Source organism: Larus michahellis, chromosome 3 (genome assembly GCF_964199755.1).
Source record: "Larus michahellis chromosome 3, bLarMic1.1, whole genome shotgun sequence".
Classification (NCBI taxonomy): domain Eukaryota; kingdom Metazoa; phylum Chordata; class Aves; order Charadriiformes; family Laridae; genus Larus; species Larus michahellis.
Window position 1 is genome coordinate 18050201 of NC_133898.1, and position 19979 is coordinate 18070179.

A 19979-nucleotide genomic window follows, 5' to 3' on the forward strand; every position below is an offset into this window, starting at 1 on the left:
ACTGTTTGCTTGCTAACAAGCTGCCTTCATTTCACCTAGCCAGTGGCCAGACTGGAAAAAATTCCCACTGGGTGTGTGCAGTTTACCTCGCATACCGAAGCAGACAAGCAAGATCTGATTGACTGATTGGGCTCACGTTGGTTTTGGTGGGAGCAAGGTCAGACCATCAATATTTGAAGAGAGGCCAGTAACAAGTCACTTAGCTGCTATCTCTCCTTTTTCTCCGTCGGTTATGCACAACCTATGTCTACATCAAGTTCCCTGAAGTTTTAAACACGCACACAGTTTTCTCAAATATATATTCAAGTCATGACACCCCAAACGCACTGGTTTATCTTTTCTCATGTGATAATATTTACTATTCAGGTGGGACTTTGTATTTTTCAGAGCACTATGCAACAAGTACTGTATTTGTTTCCATAATGTTGCTAAGGGGTGAGGTAAATATCCCAGATTTTTACTGTGATTTCGCCTCCCTGTGCCACTTGAGCAGCATGAAATTGGCTTCCCCTCTCTCACCCGGACATCCCATTGTTTATTACTGCCTGAGTGTTGAAGGATAGTCCTCCCTGAGGACTTAGGGCTGCTGGTTTGCTAGGAAAATTGGCCTTGGGGTGGGGCGGGGGGGGGGGATCATGTCTTTTTCCAGCTGCTTTGCCCTGCCTCCTGTAACAGCCCCATTGCCATGGGCTCCCCTCGCCCACCAGTGTCTGCGGGAGCAGCAAGATCTGTGCAAGCAGATCTGGCCACCACCCGCCTGGTCAGACGATGTCCTGACTCTGCAGTAGTTCTCCCCTGGGGCAGAGGTCCCACGTGCTCTTTGAGAGTCCCTGATTAGTTTTTTTTCCTCGTGCTGTGATGCGCTTGCCTCATTTTAGACCTAAATTTGCTGGTTTTCTGTACAAAACCGAAGTCGCTATGCAACGCAATAGAAAGGTACGGTTGCAGCAACATCGGTTTGTGAAACCAGACATGTCAAGATGGCGTTAAAAACACCCAGGACCCACTGAGCCCCCACGTTCTGGAGAGGCACAATTTTAGCAGCTGTAGCTGTGGCAAGCTCCAAGCGTACTTAAGCCAGAAATGTGGATTGCAGCTGATCTTACGTTGTGCCTGGGATCGGCACTGACTGGAACTGTGGATACACGTAGTAAAAAAGTGCTAGAAATTTATGGAAGAACTTCACCTTGCTTCCAGGTCTGTATGCCACTTAGAGCTTTCCTGCCCTAAAATAGGCTATAAGTGGTACCTCAGGGGCAGTGGCCTCCTGCACCGGGTAAACTCTAAAGCGCGTTTTAGAAATACCACTGTAGTGGTATGGTGACTCACTATGGTGAGTAAAAGTCCCTTTGTCCAAGCTTTGAACCTCTGTCTCCACTGTCACTTGTTGCTAACATGAGAGCTAGTGGAATCGGTAAGAAGGCTGGCTGAAGTCAGGGGAGAGTTTGTCTCAAGAGAAACTTGTCTATATGTAGTATAATGAGGTCCTGGGATTTAGGTAATTTTTATTTTTGCTCTTTTTGCTACTCGAATGCAGTGAGACAGGTGACAGGAGTGTCTAATCCGCGCTGTGTGGCAACAAGGACTCTGATTTTATGACCTCGGTATCTTATTGCGTTAAGCATCATGTTCGGTCAGAGAATGCAGTAAGTGCTAATACTGTGATTAAAAGCATATCTATCAGCCTGGCAGCTCCGAACGGATAAGATCGATGTAATATAATAAATGCTTTAAATGCTACGAGCAGGGACATGTCTCTCCTCTGTGCCTGCTCGCTCATGTCGAATAGTGCTTGCAAGCGAAGGGGACGGTGACAGTTCTGCTGATCTGACCTGACAGACATTACGGACACGGAGCTGCGTACATCTGCCTGTCATGGTCAAAAGGGTAATCCTTTCGGCCAGGCCCGTAACTGATTTCCATGCTGACCTTAGCTCACCGCCTCGGACCTGAGATAAGTGGGCCACTTGCATGCTCAGCTTTCAGTGTGAATTAGAAACAAAATGTCCAGGTTTGCTGACAGTTTAATTAAATCGGGCCATTTTTGGCATCAGTCAGACCTGTCAGTGCCTGCTGGAGAGGGCGTGAGCTGCAAAGTGACGCTCTAAAGCAAGATGAAAGATTGCACCGTAAAGATGATAAATATAACTGACCCAAATGTAAATTTTTAGGACCGTGAAGGGAAGAGAGGGAAGGGCGTTAAACATTAATTCGTTAATGCACTACAGTAAAAACTTGGCAGAGAGCCCCAGGAGCTTCGACTCCCAGGTTCGCTGCCTGTGCCTCCCCTCGGGGGAAGGAGCCCGGGGAGGTGGGACGGGGCACCAGAGCAGGCAGGGAGCCTGGTTTGTGGAGGGGCAGGGGTAGGAGGAATCAGCCACTTCCCAGGCAGTTTGGCACCACCACCACCCCCCTGCTACCCTCCTGCCCGGCTCGGGGACGGTCACCCTCCCTCCTCCATCTGCCCTGTTGAGGACGCAAGACCACCACAGGCGGTGGAATTTTTTTCTAATAGCTGGCAAAGGTTAAGCTGTGGCCCAGTGCTTCACAAGCATCTTGAAAAACGTAAAACTAAGTGACACCGATGACACCAGCAGGAAAGATCCAGGTCTCACCCCCCTGGGATTAACCTGGAACAGCCTCACTGCCTCCGCTGCAGCCTTCCCAGGGCAGCTGGGAGCATCTCCATCAGCTCTGCCCTTGCTTCAGAAACTTACTCCAGCTACCACCTCCGATGGTAGCACTCATCTGCCCTATTCATGTCCGTACTCTCCAAAGCCTTCCTCAAACTATTGGCATCTCACCGGCTAGTATTCATAGAAATTTCACCATTTGCATATGCATATACAAATAATGTTGTTTGAGATCCGTTTCACTGTTTTGAATTACGTGCATTTTAGTTATGAAGCATGAATAAGAACACAACCCTTTGGGTTTTTTTTTCTCTATTACAGATGGTTGAATAAAAATGGGATTCGGGAAATTGAGAATCACGCATTTAATGGAACCTACCTGGATGAGCTGTAACTATTTCTGTTGTTCACTATTCTGAAAAGTGATCGTTAGAAGGTAGTAACTGCTGCAAGCTATTTTTTTAATCTCAGATTGTTTTAGCATCAACATTGTTGTGTTTTTCAGGAATCTAAGTGATAATCACAACCTAGAAAAATTACCAAATGAGGTCTTCCAAGGAGCCAATGGGCCCGTTGTTTTGTAAGTAATATTCAGATGTTATTTTTCTCATTATTAACTCCCTAGAAAAGAACAGAGAAGAACATATGAATGTCAATCTGGATTTCAACATCTCACAAATCTTGGAGTTCAAAACTGGAGGTGTAGTTCTGAATACAGAAAAAAACTGGAAGCCATAACTGAAATTTCAGTCTCGATCCATGTTTTCACTTTGTCCTCAAGTTTTTGGGAGTATTTGGATCCAGGAATTTAGATCCAGATTCCTCTCCAGAGTTGATTAAGGTCTGTAAGAGAGTAGTTCTGCTTTGTTTTTTTCCAGAGAAAAATGCTGTTAGTTTTTTGCTTGAGCAAAAATAGGTGAGTGGTGCTTAAATCTGAATTGTTTACCACTGAAGATCTGCCTGGGCATCTCTGAAGCTTAATTCTGAATCCCCTACAGGTATAGGGATTGGGACGTCCCATCCCCTGTAGAAATAGGTATGAGATCTATCTCACGCAGGTACAGCAGGATGTCTTTGGTGGGTGATAAGCTGGAAAACGAGATCTCACCAGTAGAGAATTCAGCAGTAGGATGGTCATGGATCTTGGTCACCATTAACTCAAGCCACGGTTTGCCATGGGGTCTGAAAATGCCTGTGAGTGTGCACAACTGCTTGTGTTTCTGAGCACAAGTCAGAACATGTAAAAGTGGCAACAGAGGCAGGGGAGTCTTTTCTTGTCTCACTGATTCATCAGAGCTTTTCTCTCTTTCCATCTACCTTGGATGTCCAACAGAGGGCTAGGAGTCACCGAGAAAGGGTGAAAAGGGGTCATTGGAGCCGTTGGAAGATTTTACACAAAGGTTAGAGTGGTTAGAAATCTAAATAAGAGGGAGAAAAAATGACTGGTTAACCTTGAGTTCAGATCAGAGCTCTTCTGAAGGCCTTTTTTCCACCTTGTGATGGTCAGTGCACCTATGATATAAAAACCTATGGTATGGGTTACTGCATTCTGCTCTACTTCCATCACTCCCTCAAAGTGGTGTCTTCCTTCTTTGGAAAAGACTGCCATTAGAGCATCTTTTCAGCCATAATATCATTGATGTTTCTTTGGAAAAGCAGTGTGTCCTGTAGCAAAAAGTAAATGTGTTTTCTTTGCAAGCTGTAGCTGATACAGTCGTATTCTGGAGGTTTATAAATCTGATTTGGCTGTAGTTCAGAGTCATTTGATAGTTCAATTTCTAACACTGGGTTATTTGTGTAAGAGGTTTTCTGTTCCGTTACCAATACATACACTATTCTATGGATGGGAAATTACCTTTTTATCCTGACTGAGATCATGAAAGAAGAGCCTGCTTACTCATCCGTCACTGTAGTGTACACCAGGAAGGCACGTTCACTTGTGGAAATGATTGACCCATAATCATATCTTTGCTGGGAAAAACAGTGTTGTGGCACTCAAATCTGTGTTGCAGACTGCAACGTTTTATTAAAATGAACGTCAGGATGTTTTAACTCTTGGTCTTCCCGAACCAGTGTTGTACAGTCAATTAACACCAACTTCTATTTTACATTTCAGCATATTAAAATAATGTGAAAGAAGCACAAATAGTACAAATAGTAATGTCAGAAAGCACCAATCTTAGCCCTTGTACAGGCTACACGGTTTCACGAATCAGTTCCCCTCTTCAGGCTTACAGCACTTGGCTGAATTAGAATATCTCTTTTGGAAAGACATCAAGTTTTCAGTTAAAGGCTTTCAGCACTGACAGTAGGCAAGTAAATCAAATGGCTAATTACTCCCACACCTATACACATTCCTTCTACACAGAAACACACTGTGTTTCCAACTCGGAGTTTCATAGCCTCAATTTTCAGACAGATTGTTTCATTTAATCATCTTCTGGTGCTTGCAGAGCTGCAGTGGCTTACACCAGTTTTTACTGAAGTCCTTAAGAGCCCTCTGGCTGCGTCCTGACTTGGATGCAGGGCAAGATATGTCTGTGGTCCATCCCGTTCTTGCAGTTTGTCTTCAAGAGTAAACCCACATATGGGGGCCACAGGAGAGCTCCAGTAGATCCTTAACTTGACAGCTGAGTCCCCGAAGCAGAGCCAGAAATCAGTTCAGACACAAGTACAGAGAAAATTTTCTCGCCAACCAGTCTACCCCTCTCTCATTTCTGCTCCACCAGCCGTTTCTTGCTATTTCTGTATGTGCTTTTCAAACCTCATCAGTTGGTCAGTATTTTTGCTAATCCAAGAGAGACTCCCAGTGGGAAAGGGAAGTGATTGGAAGAGAAGTCAGGTTTATTTAGCCGTTCCTGCGCCGGCTGCTGTCAAGGCTGATGACTAGCAGCCAAGCAATAATATCACAAGAATATGTATTCCAGTCACTGATGCTTTCTGGTTTGATTTTCTACCACTTTATCGTCTTGTTCATCATGCTTATTTAATTTATCAAGCCTCTAACTAGAGAGCAGCGCCCCAGAGAACCTCTGCACTAAGGTCTGCGCGTGGTGACACGGTGGAGTAAGTTACTAAACCACCTGCACAATGTCTGTGTTTGCTGTTCAGGGGCTTGTCAGTGGTGTATCGGTACCTATCCCTAACAGACGTACCAACAAGCCCCACAGGAGTATGCAGAGCACTTTTCCTAACTGGCTTCTGTTCGTGTGCAATAATGAGCATAAAAAGAAAATTTTTTAAAAGAGGAAGAAAATGTTTTCGTGCAAAAATATTTAATAATTATGAAATCATTTAGTATGCCCAGAGATCCAGTAACATTTTGGTCCAGGTGATATTCCTATTCATGTTTCCTTTTTATTTCCACCCAGTGTAATAACAGTTTAGACTCGGTAAAGATTTTTAGCTAGCAAGCCAAAGAAAACATTTTCCATGCTCCTGTTCAGAATTATGAGCCCTTGTGAGGCTTCATAGGCTCTTAACGATGCCACGAGTGATGCTGGCTGTGGATTTAGGCAGAAAACTGCTGTTTAGTTGTTGAGTCATGAGCATATACTCTAGGTGACAGTTTTCATTAGGTGGCGTACTAAGGGCAATAGTCAGGGCATGAAACCATCGAGGTTACTCATTGCAACCTAATTACCTCTTCAGGTGTCTAAGTCAGAAATCGATAGCCTAAAATTTCTCGTTGGCTGCTGCTTTTGGCTCCTGCGAGAAAGAGGTCGGGCCCAGAACAACCTCAGGACCACAGCGTGGCTCCTCTGAGCCTGACCTGCAGAAGCTCAAAGCACTTCTGGCTCCGCCGGTCTGCCTCGCCCTTCCAGTAGAAGCCATGGCCCCAGGTCAGGGTAGCAGAGTGGGGTCTGTGTTTGCTCCTCCGCTGCCACAGCTCGTGGTCCAGTTGTTGAAGGTGGTACGTTCCTTCAGAGCCCGGATGCAAAGCTGCGGGCACAGCGTGGACACAAAGATCATCTTTACCCACCGCCAGTTTTACTAACTGCTTTATTAGCTGCCTGTGAGTTTGTTGGACTTGGCCACCCCAAGCTGAAGACCGTGAGTTCAAACAGAGACATTTCCTGGTAATAATGTTGTTTCTTAGAATGGAGACCAGAGGTGCAAATGTGCGTGTGGTACATAGCAACTGTCTAAATTTTATTACATGCTGCTAAAGCCTGGTCTCCCCCTCACGCGGCATTAATACAATGATAAAAACAATTTGCGCATGTTGCGTAATAGAGATCAAATAACACGTTGTCCTGATATCGTACTGTTACGGATGAATTGGAAGTTGTAACTTGGAGGGGGCATGGAGAAAATTACAAATATTGTCAGTCCAATTCCGTGATTAGGGAAAATTCCTCTCTTTTGTTGGAGAATAAAGAGCAGGGCAGCCTCAGCAAGCGCTGCGTCCTGGATCAGTCTCAGGCAATAAAAGCACAGGAGCTAAGGGCGGACAGGGTGATTTTGTGCAGTTCACTTTTACTGTTGCTCTTAAAAGAAAGCAGTTTGCTCTTCTGCTGTCACAGGCTGAGGGGACACAGTTTGTGTCCTAGGGAAATGTGGGGACGTTTTGCCCCAGCTGTTAAACCCTGGAGCCAAGGGGATGGGCTCCCGAGTATCTCTTAGCCTGGAGATGGAGCACCCTTGGTCCTTCTTCCCCTTCCCCACCTGCATGGCACAAGTCAAGATTTAGTGTTTGCACAATGTGTATCCTTTTAAAAGCCCCATTAATGCTCTCCTTAATGCATTCATAGCTGCTGCTTCCGTTGCTGCCCTTGATAGCCTGTCCCACACAGTAATTGCCTTCCACATAAATACATCTCTCCTAACCTCCTGTAATCTTGCCCCTTTCTTCACTTCAGTCTGTGCTCCTTTTATTTTTTAAACCTCTGGAAATGTTTTGTTATTTTTGTTCCTCACAGTTTGAACCATGTCACCTCGGTCTCTGATTAATCTCTTTTTCTTCCTAATGAGTACAAAACTTCATATCCCCACCCTCTCCTCACACCTGTACCCCCTGTGAGCTGCTCTCTTTGTGTTTATTGCCTTTTCCACAGCAGCCTTCCCATGATGTGATGTTCAGGCAGCAAACCTCTGTTGTGATTTCATCAGCCTTTTTTATCCGGTGACAGTATTCTGGGATGATTGTTGCATTTACTGGGTATTTACTAAACCCAGAATCATATGGCACTAATGGTTTATGTCTCTGTTAATTCTTACCTAGAGGGTTATCGGTTTCTCTTCTTTTTTCTCAGACCAGACTAACATCACTTGATTGTTGTTTGCAATGGATATCAGTTCAGGTTTCCTGGCGGAACACCTAATTTATCCCTGAGTCCTCTTTTAGTGTAGATTTCCAGTTGATCTCTTTCCAATCACTACCCTGAAAAATAGCAGGAGAGTCTAAAACACATATCCACCATCAAGCAGAAGGAAGTTTGCATTTTACCAAGATTTTAATATGTTTTCTTACAGGGATATTTCAAGGACAAGAATCAGTTTCCTGCCAAGTCACGGATTAGAACTCATTAAGAAGCTAAGAGCAAGGTCTACGTACAATTTAAAAAAGCTTCCTGATTTAAGCAAATTTAGATCTTTGATTGAAGCAAACTTCACCTATCCTAGCCATTGCTGTGCATTTACAAACTGGAAAAGACAAAAGTAAGTGATTTCATTTTTTTTTTTTTCATTTTGATGCTTCTCAGCAGTTGATAGTGAATTAAATAAACTTCCTCAAAATCTGGGTAGAAATGGTCTCTTCAGTGCAAGTAAGTAAATGGATAGAAATATATTAATATACAATACATACAGGTTTATGCATGCTCTACAGTGCACTGCCTCTCCATTACAGCAGAGTAATAAATTTTGATAGCTGTGTTACCATCAGCATTTTTCCCAGCTGTGGCCGTAGCCCCCACCTGTCTTAGGCCCATCTTTTATTGGGACCTGCCGTCCTGGATCAGCATGGAGCCACGCTGAAGACATTCAACAGGAAAAGCTTGCTAATTTTTCAGGAGGGAAAAGCAGTAGCTGGAGGGAAAGCTGTGTTTGCAGAGAAGGTGGTCAATAGGCCTCAGTTCAGGAGGATAGCAGGACCACTGAGCCATCTTCTCTCAGAAAGCCACGCTGATGTTGGAAAACTGTCCAACGAAGCGCCACAGATGTGTTGTCTGTCAAGTCTTCATACACAATGTCTTTGTACATGATTTCTGAAATGGTTAACCTAGAGCAGACGCCTTTTACCCAAATCAGCAGAGTGGGGTGGGAGGGTGAAGTGTCTTTTTAGACTCCCAAAGTAATTTTCCATGCTTGTTTTAATTTTACGGAAACACTTATTAGTGTTTGTCCTTATTACTGGATGTCCTCAAAGACTTGGAATTTGCCATGGCAGAAAAAGAATTGTGGATCATTGTTATAATTCAGAAGTTGCCTAAAACTTCAAAGAAAAGTAAAACCATGCAGAGAAAGCATAAACTATTAGTAGCTTCTATTTTAATACTTATAATAGCCATTTATTTTACTTTTAGCATTCTAGTGTCACCAGGCAATGAAATATAACTGATCTTTCTTGTGCTGATAACTAATAACCATCACCTACATGTGTTTGCAAAACTATCTGTGTAAGGGTGCAAGCCTGGTGGTGGAGACTGCGGTGATAAGGGAAGTATCTGACCGAATACATCCCTCGTTGCCCATTTTTGATCCAAAATACTAAACTTTTCACTAGGGCAGTTTATCAGTCGGCGATATTTTCACATACTTCTGCAGGCTTATGCAGGTACAGTGCTCAGTAACTCGCTAAATAGAAATGGGTCTGGTCCTTCCAGCACTGGTGGCAAAGTGGTATTTGCCAAAGAGTCCAATGGAAGCATGTTTAGTCCTGAACCTGCAAAGGGACCTCAATATCACTATGATTCATATTTTTGGGGGTACTTGGCTTCTGGGCTGCTTGGGACAAATCAAGACCCAAATCCCAGCATCCACCCCTTAAATTAGGCAACTGGACTTTTCAAAAACAGAGTAAGAGTCACTATTCTAGGAAAGCTACAAGAGGAAATGTCCCAGACCTTTTGGTAAGCTCTCAGCCCCTCACTTGAGCTTTAAATAACTTCCATGTCACACCTGGCCCAGGGAACTGAAGCCCACAGCACTCACTTCCCCCTTAGAGCAGCCCCACTTTCAGGAGCCTCTGCCCCAGGAGGTAAGAACCCAAGGAGGACACTGACAGCCCTTCCCACAGCCCGGCCAAGGGGAATTTTGCAAAGAAATGCCCATGAACTGTGCAGAGCTCACATAAGCCAAGTGCGGATGGCCAGTGAGTCGGGCTGGAGCACCACACGGAGGTGGGTGCTGCTTCTGGAGCAAGTCTGGTCGCAATTTCATGCTCCCCTATATTATCAGGTGTGATGCAACGGTAAGAAATAGTATGCAAGTTGGAGATGTTCTTTATGATATATGATATATATGATTACTTGAATAAATGTGCATGTGAACTGTATCACCCTGGTCAACAGAACGAAGTTGAATGCATTTATATATATCTTTAATAGTTACTAGATATTACAAAAATATTGAGCATAAATGCAAAAATTATTATAACCAGTTATTTAGATCAACTCTTCCTCTTAACTGCTTTAAGACGTAATTAAAAATGGTAATTTCTTTCATAGTCATGTGTCTTGTACTGAAATTGGTGGGAGAGTGACATCGTGTGTGTCTCCAGCTTAAAGAGAGAAAATGGATGCGTTTTAGTTCAGTTTGAATACTGAAGGTTATTATCATACACTTCAGCAGAGATGAGTCACACGTACAGTAGCTGCACCCGCTTTCATTTCAAAGCAGTTTTCTTGACAGCTGGCACAAGCTGCGTGTGCATTGAAGACTGCTCAGTTTGTTAAGAGTTATTAATAGTTGGCAGTGCTTGATCATACCACGTGTATGATTTCTTTGGTGAGAGCTGTGCTTGGTTCAGTGCAGCGGGCGTTATGGTGGTGGTGAGAAGGTCTGCTCTCTCTCGTGAGATGCCACCTGGAGTACTGTGTTCATCTCTGGAGCCCTCAGCACAAGGACATGGACCTGTTGGAGCGCGTCCAGCAGAGGGCCACGAAGATCATGCTGGGGCTGGAGCACCTCTGCTATGAAGACAGGCTGAGAGAGTTGGGGTTGTTCAGGCTGGAGAAGAGAAGGCGCCGGGGAGACCTTATAGCAGCCTTCCAGTACCTGAAAAGGGCCTACAGGAGAGATAGGGAGGGGCTGTTTGCAAGGGCATGGAGCGATAGGACGAGGGGCAATGGTTATAAACTAGAGCAGGGTAGGTTTAGGTTAGACATTAGGAAGGAGTTCTTTTCAATGAGGGTGGTGAGACACTGGAACAGGTTGCCCAGAGAGGTGGTGGAGGCCGCATCCCTGGAGACATTCAAGGCCAGGCTGGATGAGGCTCTGAGCAGCCTGATCTAGTTGAAGATGTCCCTGCCCACTGCAGGGGGGTTGGAATAGATGGCCTTTAAAGGTCCCTTCCAACCCAACACATTCTATCATTCTGTGATTCTAAGGTCATTCTTCCTTGTCCGTTTGGGTCTCAGAATATCTCCAGGTATTCCAGGGAGGATAAGCAAGATGTCTCGTCACCCCCAGAAGTGCGTTTCTAAGGATCACAGCAGCAGTTGGTGTTCATGCAGGAAATCTAGGAAGGAATTAAGACAGGGATGTGTGGCTTCTTTCTGGCTGCCCCATTCATGTTAAATTTCCCCTCTTTGAGACTTTTGCAGCACTCAAGAACCTTAGATAAAAGAAGTTGCTGTAGTGGATCATGCTTGATCACCTCTCCCAAATCCATCTGCACCAGTGAACAGGGGCTGTTGTGCTAACGGAAAGCTTAAAACAGTTATAGCAGCAGTGATTTCTAAACTTTGGAGGATGTTGAATCAAGCAGAGCTGTACCAGACTGAACATAGGCAGTTTTGATGCTTTTTTTTTTTTCTTCATTCCAGTAAGGATTATATGTTAAGTATGGATCTGTAGATTTATCACACTGGAATATTGTGATGCTGGCCTAACAGAAGGTAAACTACTTTCTTAGGACAAGCCCAGTGCAGCATGGGGCTCCCCTCACATTTTCCTGTGACTGGAAAATAATATCCTTGAAGTGCGGATGGGGCAGAGGCTGGATGTTAAACCCCTCAACCTGACATAGACCATTATGAACTTCAGCAGGCTTTTGGCTTTCTTTGACATAAAGATCACCTTCTGCCTAAAAGAATGACATTGATATGACTCTGTCCTTACACTTGATCATTATTCTTTGGAGGAGCTGTCACTTGAAATCCTACTTTTTTTAAAAAATGTGGCAGCATCAGGAGTCGTGTTTGGGCCTCGTCTCATGAGAACATAATACCGGTTGCTCACAACTCCCTTGGTGTCACTTTGCAGTGAGGATGATTGGTTTGAGATAGGCTTTAATACAGAACCCAGGTCAGGACTATTTATTCTGCCGAGCGTGTTTCTCAGCACACAAGATCCTGCTGTCACCGGATCCAGACGAAGCACATAAAATAACCACTTGTACAAAGGTAGTCATTTTTGTTTATTTTTGTCAGAGCACTCTGCCAATGTTAGTGTTATTCTTTAAGTTGTTTTTTCTCTAGTTTATTTTTCAGAGGGTTTACTTGAGCAAAGCAATGTTAAACACTAACAGAAGGTTACAAAAAGACTGAATAAATGGTTACAATGCCTACAATACTAATTCTCCAAAGGAAGCAAGGACCCATCCCTTGCCAAAAAAATGTTTTAATGTGTGGCTCTGACTGTACCGCACAGCCCAAAGGGCAAACATCCCAGGGCAAAGAACCGGTAAGCAGTCAGTACCAGAGGATGCCTCTTCTTTTCCTCTGGAACTCGCAGCTGCCCATCTCATCTGCTCACGGTACAGGTAACCAGCTAGGAGACACCTCACCACCCATCCTCAGAGCAAACAGAGCAGCTAACTCCATGGGACCCTGGTTTTATTTTGGACTATTGGCTGTAAATCTGGAGTACTGTGTCCAGTTCTGGACTCCCCAGTCCAAGAAGGACAGGGAGCTGCTGGAGAGGGTACAGCAAAGGGCTACCAAGATGATTAGGGGACTGGAACACCTCTCTTATGAAGAAAGGCTGAAGGATTTGGGTCTCTTCAGTCTGGAAAAGAGACGACTGAAGGGTGATCTTATCAACACTTATAAATGCTGATATGTTGATAAATATTGAAATTGATAAATATGTTGATAAATGTTGAAATGTTGATAAATGAGGCCTCACCTCGAGTACTGTGTTCAGTTTTGGGCCCCTCACTACAGGAAAGACATTGAAGTGCTGGAGCGTGTCCAGAGGAGAGCCACCAAGCTGGTGAGGGGTCTGGAGAACAAGTCCTATGAGGAGAGGCTGAGGGAGCTGGGCATGTTTAGTTTGGAGAAGAGGAGGCTGAGGGGAGACCTCATTGCCCTCTACAACTACCTGAGAGGAAACTGTAGAGAGGCAGGGGTTGGCCTCTTCTCCCAAGGGAATAACGACAGGACCAGAGGAAATGGTATGAAGCTGCGGCAAGGGAGATTTAGATTAGATATTAGGAAGAATTACTTTACTGAAAGAGTGGTCAGGCACTGGAACAGCCTGCCCAGGGAGGTGGTGGAGTCACCATCCCTGGAGGTATTTAAGAAACGTGTAGACATGGCTCTTCAGGGCATGCTCTAGTGACCAAGATTATTGGTTTGTGGTGGGGTGTTGTGTGTGGGGTTGTGGGTGTGGAATTTAGTAGGTGGGTGCTTTTTTTTGTTTGTTTGTGTGTGTGGGTTTTTTTGGTTTTTTGTTGTTTTTTTTTTTTTATGTGGTTGGACTCGATGATCTCAGAGGTCCCTTCCAACCGCTAAGATTCTGTGATTCTGTGAAATACTTAAAGGGTGGGTGTCAGGAGGATGGAGCCAGGCTCTTTTCAGTGGTGCCTGGGGACAGGACAAGAGGTACCGGGCACAAACTTGAGCATAGGAAGTTCCACCTAAACATGAGGAGGAACTTCTTTACCCTGAGGGTGGCAGAGCACTGGCACAGGCTGCCCAGAGAGGTGGTGGAGTCTCCGTCTCTGGAGACATTCCAAACCCGCCTGGACGCGTTCCTGTGTAACCTGCTCTGGGTGACCCTGCTCTGGCAGGGGGTTGGACTAGATGATCTTCAGAGGTCCCCTCCAACGCCTACCATTCTGTGATTCTGTGTGTAAAAGAATTCAAGAATTAATAAATTGTAATAATCCAAAATATTTAATTGGCCTTACATAGCAGTTTTACCAGGGCATAGATTTAGCTACAAGCAGTGCCTCCATAATTTGGGAAAAGGTTTATTTTTAACTCATAGCTGAGAAATGATTGGATAAAAACATTTCCCTCAGTTCATTTATGAAGAACCACCAATTGCAGCGGCTTTCAGTGCCCTTGAGTGCCTGTTGCACTCAAAACTGGGGACTTTCTCTCCCGTTATTGCTCCTTGGAAGCATGTATTCCCTTTCAGCTAGAGAACTGTTGATATATTGATCAATACACTGGACCCCTCACTCCTCCTTATGCGAGCAGAACACAGGGGATCAAAATGTAATGCCTTGTTATTGCTGTGGTGACCTTTGTAGTGCATATTTGACCTCACAGAAAATCAGTTTTCTGCCTCAGTTGACAGGCAAGATAAAAAATATTGATAATAGTAGAGGATGTTCAGAACCTCATAGGAAATGTCCCTCACCTTCTGGTGCTGGGCCTTCATTAGTTTTCCTTTCTTGCAGACCTTTTAAACTCAATTTTTTGAAGATGCAGTGGGAGCACAAAGTCAAAGGGTAAAATTAGGTTACAAAAAAGAATTCTCCCTTTTAAGCTGCTACCAATTGTTTAAAAATTTCAACCTAACTTGCCCAGAAAGCTCTTCTCTCAACCGTACTGCAAGTCAGGGTGGAACACCTGGGTCAGGGTAGGGTCCTGTCCTAGAATTTATACACCTGAATTGCTGTCTGGACTGTAGACGAAAGTAGGCAGAGCTGAACTGTGTTGGGTTTGCAACACATTGCCAGCTGTTTTATTTCCTAACTCACATTAGGTCTGGATCCACTTTATGCAAAGCTATGGATGCAGGTTTCTGGGACAGCAAACTTCAAAGGTGGCCTAGGAGAATCAGTTGTTAAAGTTTAACCTTTTCTCTCCTGTGGATACGCCTTGATATTTCTTAGCTTGTTGGATCTGGTCATCTTTCTATCATCTCGACCAAAACATTTGTTTCTTCCGTTGGTCTAGGCATGGAGAAGGGCATATAAAGTTAATACTCTAGGAAATAAAGTGAAACACAAAGCTATTAAAAAATACTAGTTTTACCTTAAAAGGCATTTTTTTCTTGAAACTCTTTTCCTTTATTTACCTTTGCTACTGAAAATTCTCAAAACATCTAAAAAAAAAAAGACTTTTTAACAGAAGCAAAAGCAACTCCTGTATCTATAGAAATGTTGGTTTGTTTTGGTGTGGTTTGGTTTAGTTTAATTTGGTTTGGTATGGTGTGGTGTGGTGTGGTTTGGTTTGGTTCAAGCATGGCTTGGCTTGGTTTGGCTTTGCTTCATTTTGCTTGGTTTTTAATCCATTTTCTTTGAAAAGCAACTTTTAAGCAAAGTATTCTGCCATGTCTTGTGTTTGTATCTGTGTTGGCATCTGGCTTCTAGAGGTTATCTGGGAGCCTGCATGAACTTATGCTATTTATTTGTGTTACTGGCCAGTTATCAATATGCTATACTTAAAATGAAAGGAACAAACTGGAGTTCTTCTGTGCCTGAAAGAATTACAAGATTGAATATGGCACGGTAACTGTCAAAAACTTTAGGAAAAAGGGAATTCAAAAGTAATACTAGGGCATAGTAGCATTATTGTGATTATACAGACCCCTTACACAGCTGAATTGACTCATTCTTCAAAGTTCTGATTCTTACATCAGAATTCACCATCATGTATCGTCCCCATGCAAGAATCAGCTTATCAATGACAGGTTATGTGAGAAATTCAGTGAAATAAGGGAGGATTCTTACAGAACGTGTTATCCAGCTGGATAACACATCCAGCTGGATGAGTGTTAGCAAGGCAGACATCAGGCTTTCCTTTCCCTTACATTTTGTGATGTTTCCAAATCATTTACACTTTCATGTAATATTTTATAAGTAGGGACCAGACAGACTATTAATTTCAGGCTCCAGGGTGGTCTACATAATCAACTAACGAGAAAAACTGAGCTGTTAATGGAAACTGGATGACTTCATGTATGTTGTATGGCTCGTGCTGTGTCTCTTGGTTGCCAACTCTACTCTTTTTACAATTTCAGCACCGAATTGCATCCGATATGTAGCATATCTCTGGCCAAGCAAGACCTTGATGAGCAGCCTGGCGATAAGATACATAAACGATCTGCAGCTGAAGATTCTATTTCCAACTACGGCATAGGATTTGACCCAGCAGAGAATGATTTTGACTATGGTTTATGCAATGAAGTAGTTAATGTAGCTTGCTCACCTAAACCTGATGCTTTCAATCCGTGTGAAGATATCATGGGATACACCATTCTGAGGGTCTTGATATGGTTTATCAACATTTTAGCTATCACTGGGAACATTGTTGTCCTCATTATTTTAATAAGCAGTCAATACAAACTCACCGTACCTCGCTTTCTAATGTGCAATCTTGCATTTGCAGACCTCTGCATAGGTATCTATCTGTTGTTTATTGCATCTGTAGATATCCAGACCAAAAGCCAGTATTACAACTACGCCATAGACTGGCAAACTGGGGCAGGCTGCAATGCTGCAGGATTTTTTACGGTGTTTGCAAGTGAACTCTCAGTCTACACACTGACGGTGATAACTCTGGAAAGGTGGCACACCATCACCTACGCCATGCAACTGGACCGCAAGGTTCGATTTCGTCATGCTGTGATTATAATGGTTTTTGGCTGGATGTTTGCTTTCACGGTGGCACTTCTTCCCATATTTGGAGTCAGCAGCTACATGAAGGTCAGCATCTGTTTGCCCATGGATATAGAAACACCATTTTCTCAGGCCTACGTTATATTTCTTTTAGTGTTGAACGTACTTGCATTTGTGATTATATGTGCCTGCTACGTCTGCATCTACTTTACTGTGAGAAACCCTAATGTCATCTCTTCAAATAGTGACACCAAGATTGCTAAGCGCATGGCCATACTGATCTTCACGGACTTCCTCTGCATGGCACCAATATCTTTTTTTGCAATATCAGCCTCACTCAGGGTTCCTCTCATCACAGTGTCCAAATCTAAGATCCTTCTGGTTTTGTTTTACCCCATCAATTCCTGTGCTAACCCTTTCCTCTATGCCATTTTCACCAAGACTTTCCGCAGGGATTTCTTCATTCTGTTGAGCAAGTTTGGTTGCTGCGAAATGCAAGCCCAAATTTACAGAACAGAGACCTCCTCATCTGCTCATAATTTCCACACGAGAAATGGCCATTGCCCTCCTGCATCAAAAAACAGTGATGGGACTATTTATTCATCGGTTCCTCTGAATCACTTGAACTGAAATGCTTGCATGAATTTGTGTCTGAGGCAGTGTGATAATCACTTTCAACTGTGAATTTGAATAATGACTTCAGCATAGCATGTAAACTTATTTTTTATGAGAAAAAAAATGGTTTCCACTTTGCTATTTTTGTTCAATGAACAGCCATCAGAGATGACACATCATCTTCATCAGTTCTTGAAGGACAAAGAGCAAAACTTTAGTACGTGCCAAAGTGTTCTTGTAGAATTGTCTCAAGAAATAAATGAGATTATAAACTGGTATCTCCCACCATGCAGGCAGAGATTCTCTTCCTTCTAGGAAGATGTTAACTGCTTATTGAGAATTAAATACTGTTTATATACGGTAGAAAGAAAAAAATAGGTAGAATTAATTTTTTTTGCCTGTGAAATATGTTATAACAATGACAGGTAATTAGCTGTTTTCATTAATCATATCTCCTAGGGTTACAGGAGACAGAAGGCCAACTTAACGCCCCCCTTCAGCACAGACTTACTGGGATTGACAATATCTTGTGTTGTTTCTATTTCTGTTGACCACAGCAGAGGGGCAGGAGGCATCTCCAGCTTTGCTGAAGTTTGCTGTTCCACACTGCACGGACCTGCCTTACCCTGCACAAAAGTGTCACTTTGGGTAGGACTTTTGTTGATCTAGATTAGCAGTCTCAGAGAACCAGAGTTCATCGGAGTTTGGATCAAGGAGTTTGGTTTGGGGTTTGTTTTCAAGGTGAGAAAGAGCAAGAACGAGAGCGGGGATAAGGGGGATGTTTCTCAAGTTGGTCTCACAAAGTCGGGTTGAAATCATGTTAGTGGGGCTGGGCCAACGGGCTGCTCTAACATGATGCCTGAGGCAGGTTTGCCATACAGCAGTATTAGTGCATTACACTGTCTGGGCTATGTAAAGGACGACGGATCCAGATACGGCTTTTGAAAACCTGTACAAAAGTTTTTGTGAAATCCTAAAAGTTCTCTTTCCCTTTCCCCTCTGAAAAAAAAAAAAGCCTCACGAGCACATTATCAGACAATGGTCCAGATTGAAAAACCTGAAAGAAACCATGCACTGCATATGTTGAAATAACAAAAAAGAAAAAAACCCCTCTTAATCAAGATTTCCTAATTTTATGGGGGTTTTGAATAACATCTCAATGAACATACTGCCTTTTTACATGATTTGAATATCAAACTTTTTTGAGGGTTAATTGTTCCAAATCACACCAAAGATATTTAGGGTTGGGGAGGGTTTTCTCAGGCTGATTGTGTGTCTGTGTGTGGGCATGTGGGCATAAAGAAAACACCAGGACAGGAGTCTGGGTTTCATTCCCATCTCACAAACAATTCATGGTTTTGACCCATGAGATTATAAATCTTTGGAGTTTTCATGGTTAAATATGATGAGCTTTGAATATTTCCTGCCTACAACTCCTAAAATTTCAGTAGAAATTCTTGATGCTTCTATCCGTAATTTCCCCTGTCATCAGCATCACATTTCAGCATCCGAACCTGATGTGAATAACTCCAGGAGACGATTATTCATTCAGTCCTATCCAGGGAAGGAAGTATCAGCTCCCTAGTGCATAAAACAGGGGAGATCAAAGATAGTGCATTGCGGGGGGGCGGGAATTTCATTACTCAAAACAAGTAACACTCCTTCTCCAAGATCCAGGAGAAGGAAGAATGAAAGAGCAAAATAAGAAAGACAGCTCATCTCTGGGAAGCTCTTCTGGCTATTCAGAGGAATCATTTCTTCACAAATGCTTTATGTCATATACAGTGTACTGGTGTGGAGCCATTAAAACCTGTCCCAATGGAAATGTCTTAACAATGATGTTCCAAAACGACAAATGTTCAGTTGCATTAAAGAGAGAATCCCGGATCTATTCTTGGGCCAAAAATGAGGGGTATTCTTTGGCAAATAGTAGCCCATTTTTGTTGATAAATAGGGCAAATTCTTGTAGCACGTCTCACTTTTTTGCCTGCACCCTTACCATTTGCAAAGGCAAAAGGGGGGGACCTGGCAGTTCAGGAAAGCACAGGCATTGTCTAGAAGCCAGCCTTGTAAACCCTCTCACAGCTACGTCAGGCACAAGCTTGGTACAACTTACCGAATTCCTGTGAAACTACTGCCCAGACGTTTGCAGAATCAGGTCCTGCTTAAATACGCTTTACAAATAAACCCCCAGAACAGCCTTGCAGGGTTGTGCCTTGTAGCCAATTAGACCAGGGACCAAGGGAAGAGGCTGTCTAGCCCATGGCTCTTCCTCCAGAGCAGGCAAGGGATGGATGATACTCAAAGCGCAAGTAGAACCTGCATAACCGAACACCTTGCCTCGTCCCTAGCAGGAGGACAGCACAGAAATGCTGGAGGCACATGTCATCCTGCCCACGCCTGCTGCGCAGGAGCTGCGGTGGCAGCTCAGGCTCTGGCAGCAGCTCCAAAGCTAGGAGGCTGACCATGTCATTGCCAAGACAATAACCTCCTTCTTGTAGTCCTCAGATCTCCTTGGCTTTCACTGTTCTTTGGATTTTAATTTTAAGCATCTTCCAAATTGTGGAGGGCATTGTAGGACCTGTATATTTCCCTTTGTGGGACATTGGTCCATTTATAGCAATTTTTAAAGCAGTTTTTCTTTGAAGAAAGCAATATAAGAAAAAAAAAAAGCAAGAGATTTTATTCATGCTTGTAATATAAAAAAAGCCTGCTGGTGTCTGGTGTGGATTTTGTCAGCACTGAACATGTTTATGTGTGTAATCTTT

General features: G+C 43.5%; 1 protein-coding gene across 2 annotated transcripts in view; it reads left to right on the forward strand.

Annotated features, from left to right (window-relative positions):
* FSHR (follicle stimulating hormone receptor) overlaps nt 1–18297 on the forward strand; it is an 84159-nt gene extending 65862 nt beyond the window's left edge. For both annotated transcript variants that reach the window (XM_074578890.1, XM_074578889.1), the window contains 4 exons: nt 2955–3023; nt 3139–3213; nt 8109–8294; nt 15999–18297. In XM_074578890.1, coding sequence (XP_074434991.1) covers nt 2955–3023; nt 3139–3213; nt 8109–8294; nt 15999–17226 — 1558 coding nt within the window. In that variant the 3' untranslated portion in view covers nt 17227–18297. The remainder of the gene's footprint in view (nt 1–2954; nt 3024–3138; nt 3214–8108; nt 8295–15998) is intronic.
* Nucleotides 18298–19979: the final 1682 nt, after the last annotated feature.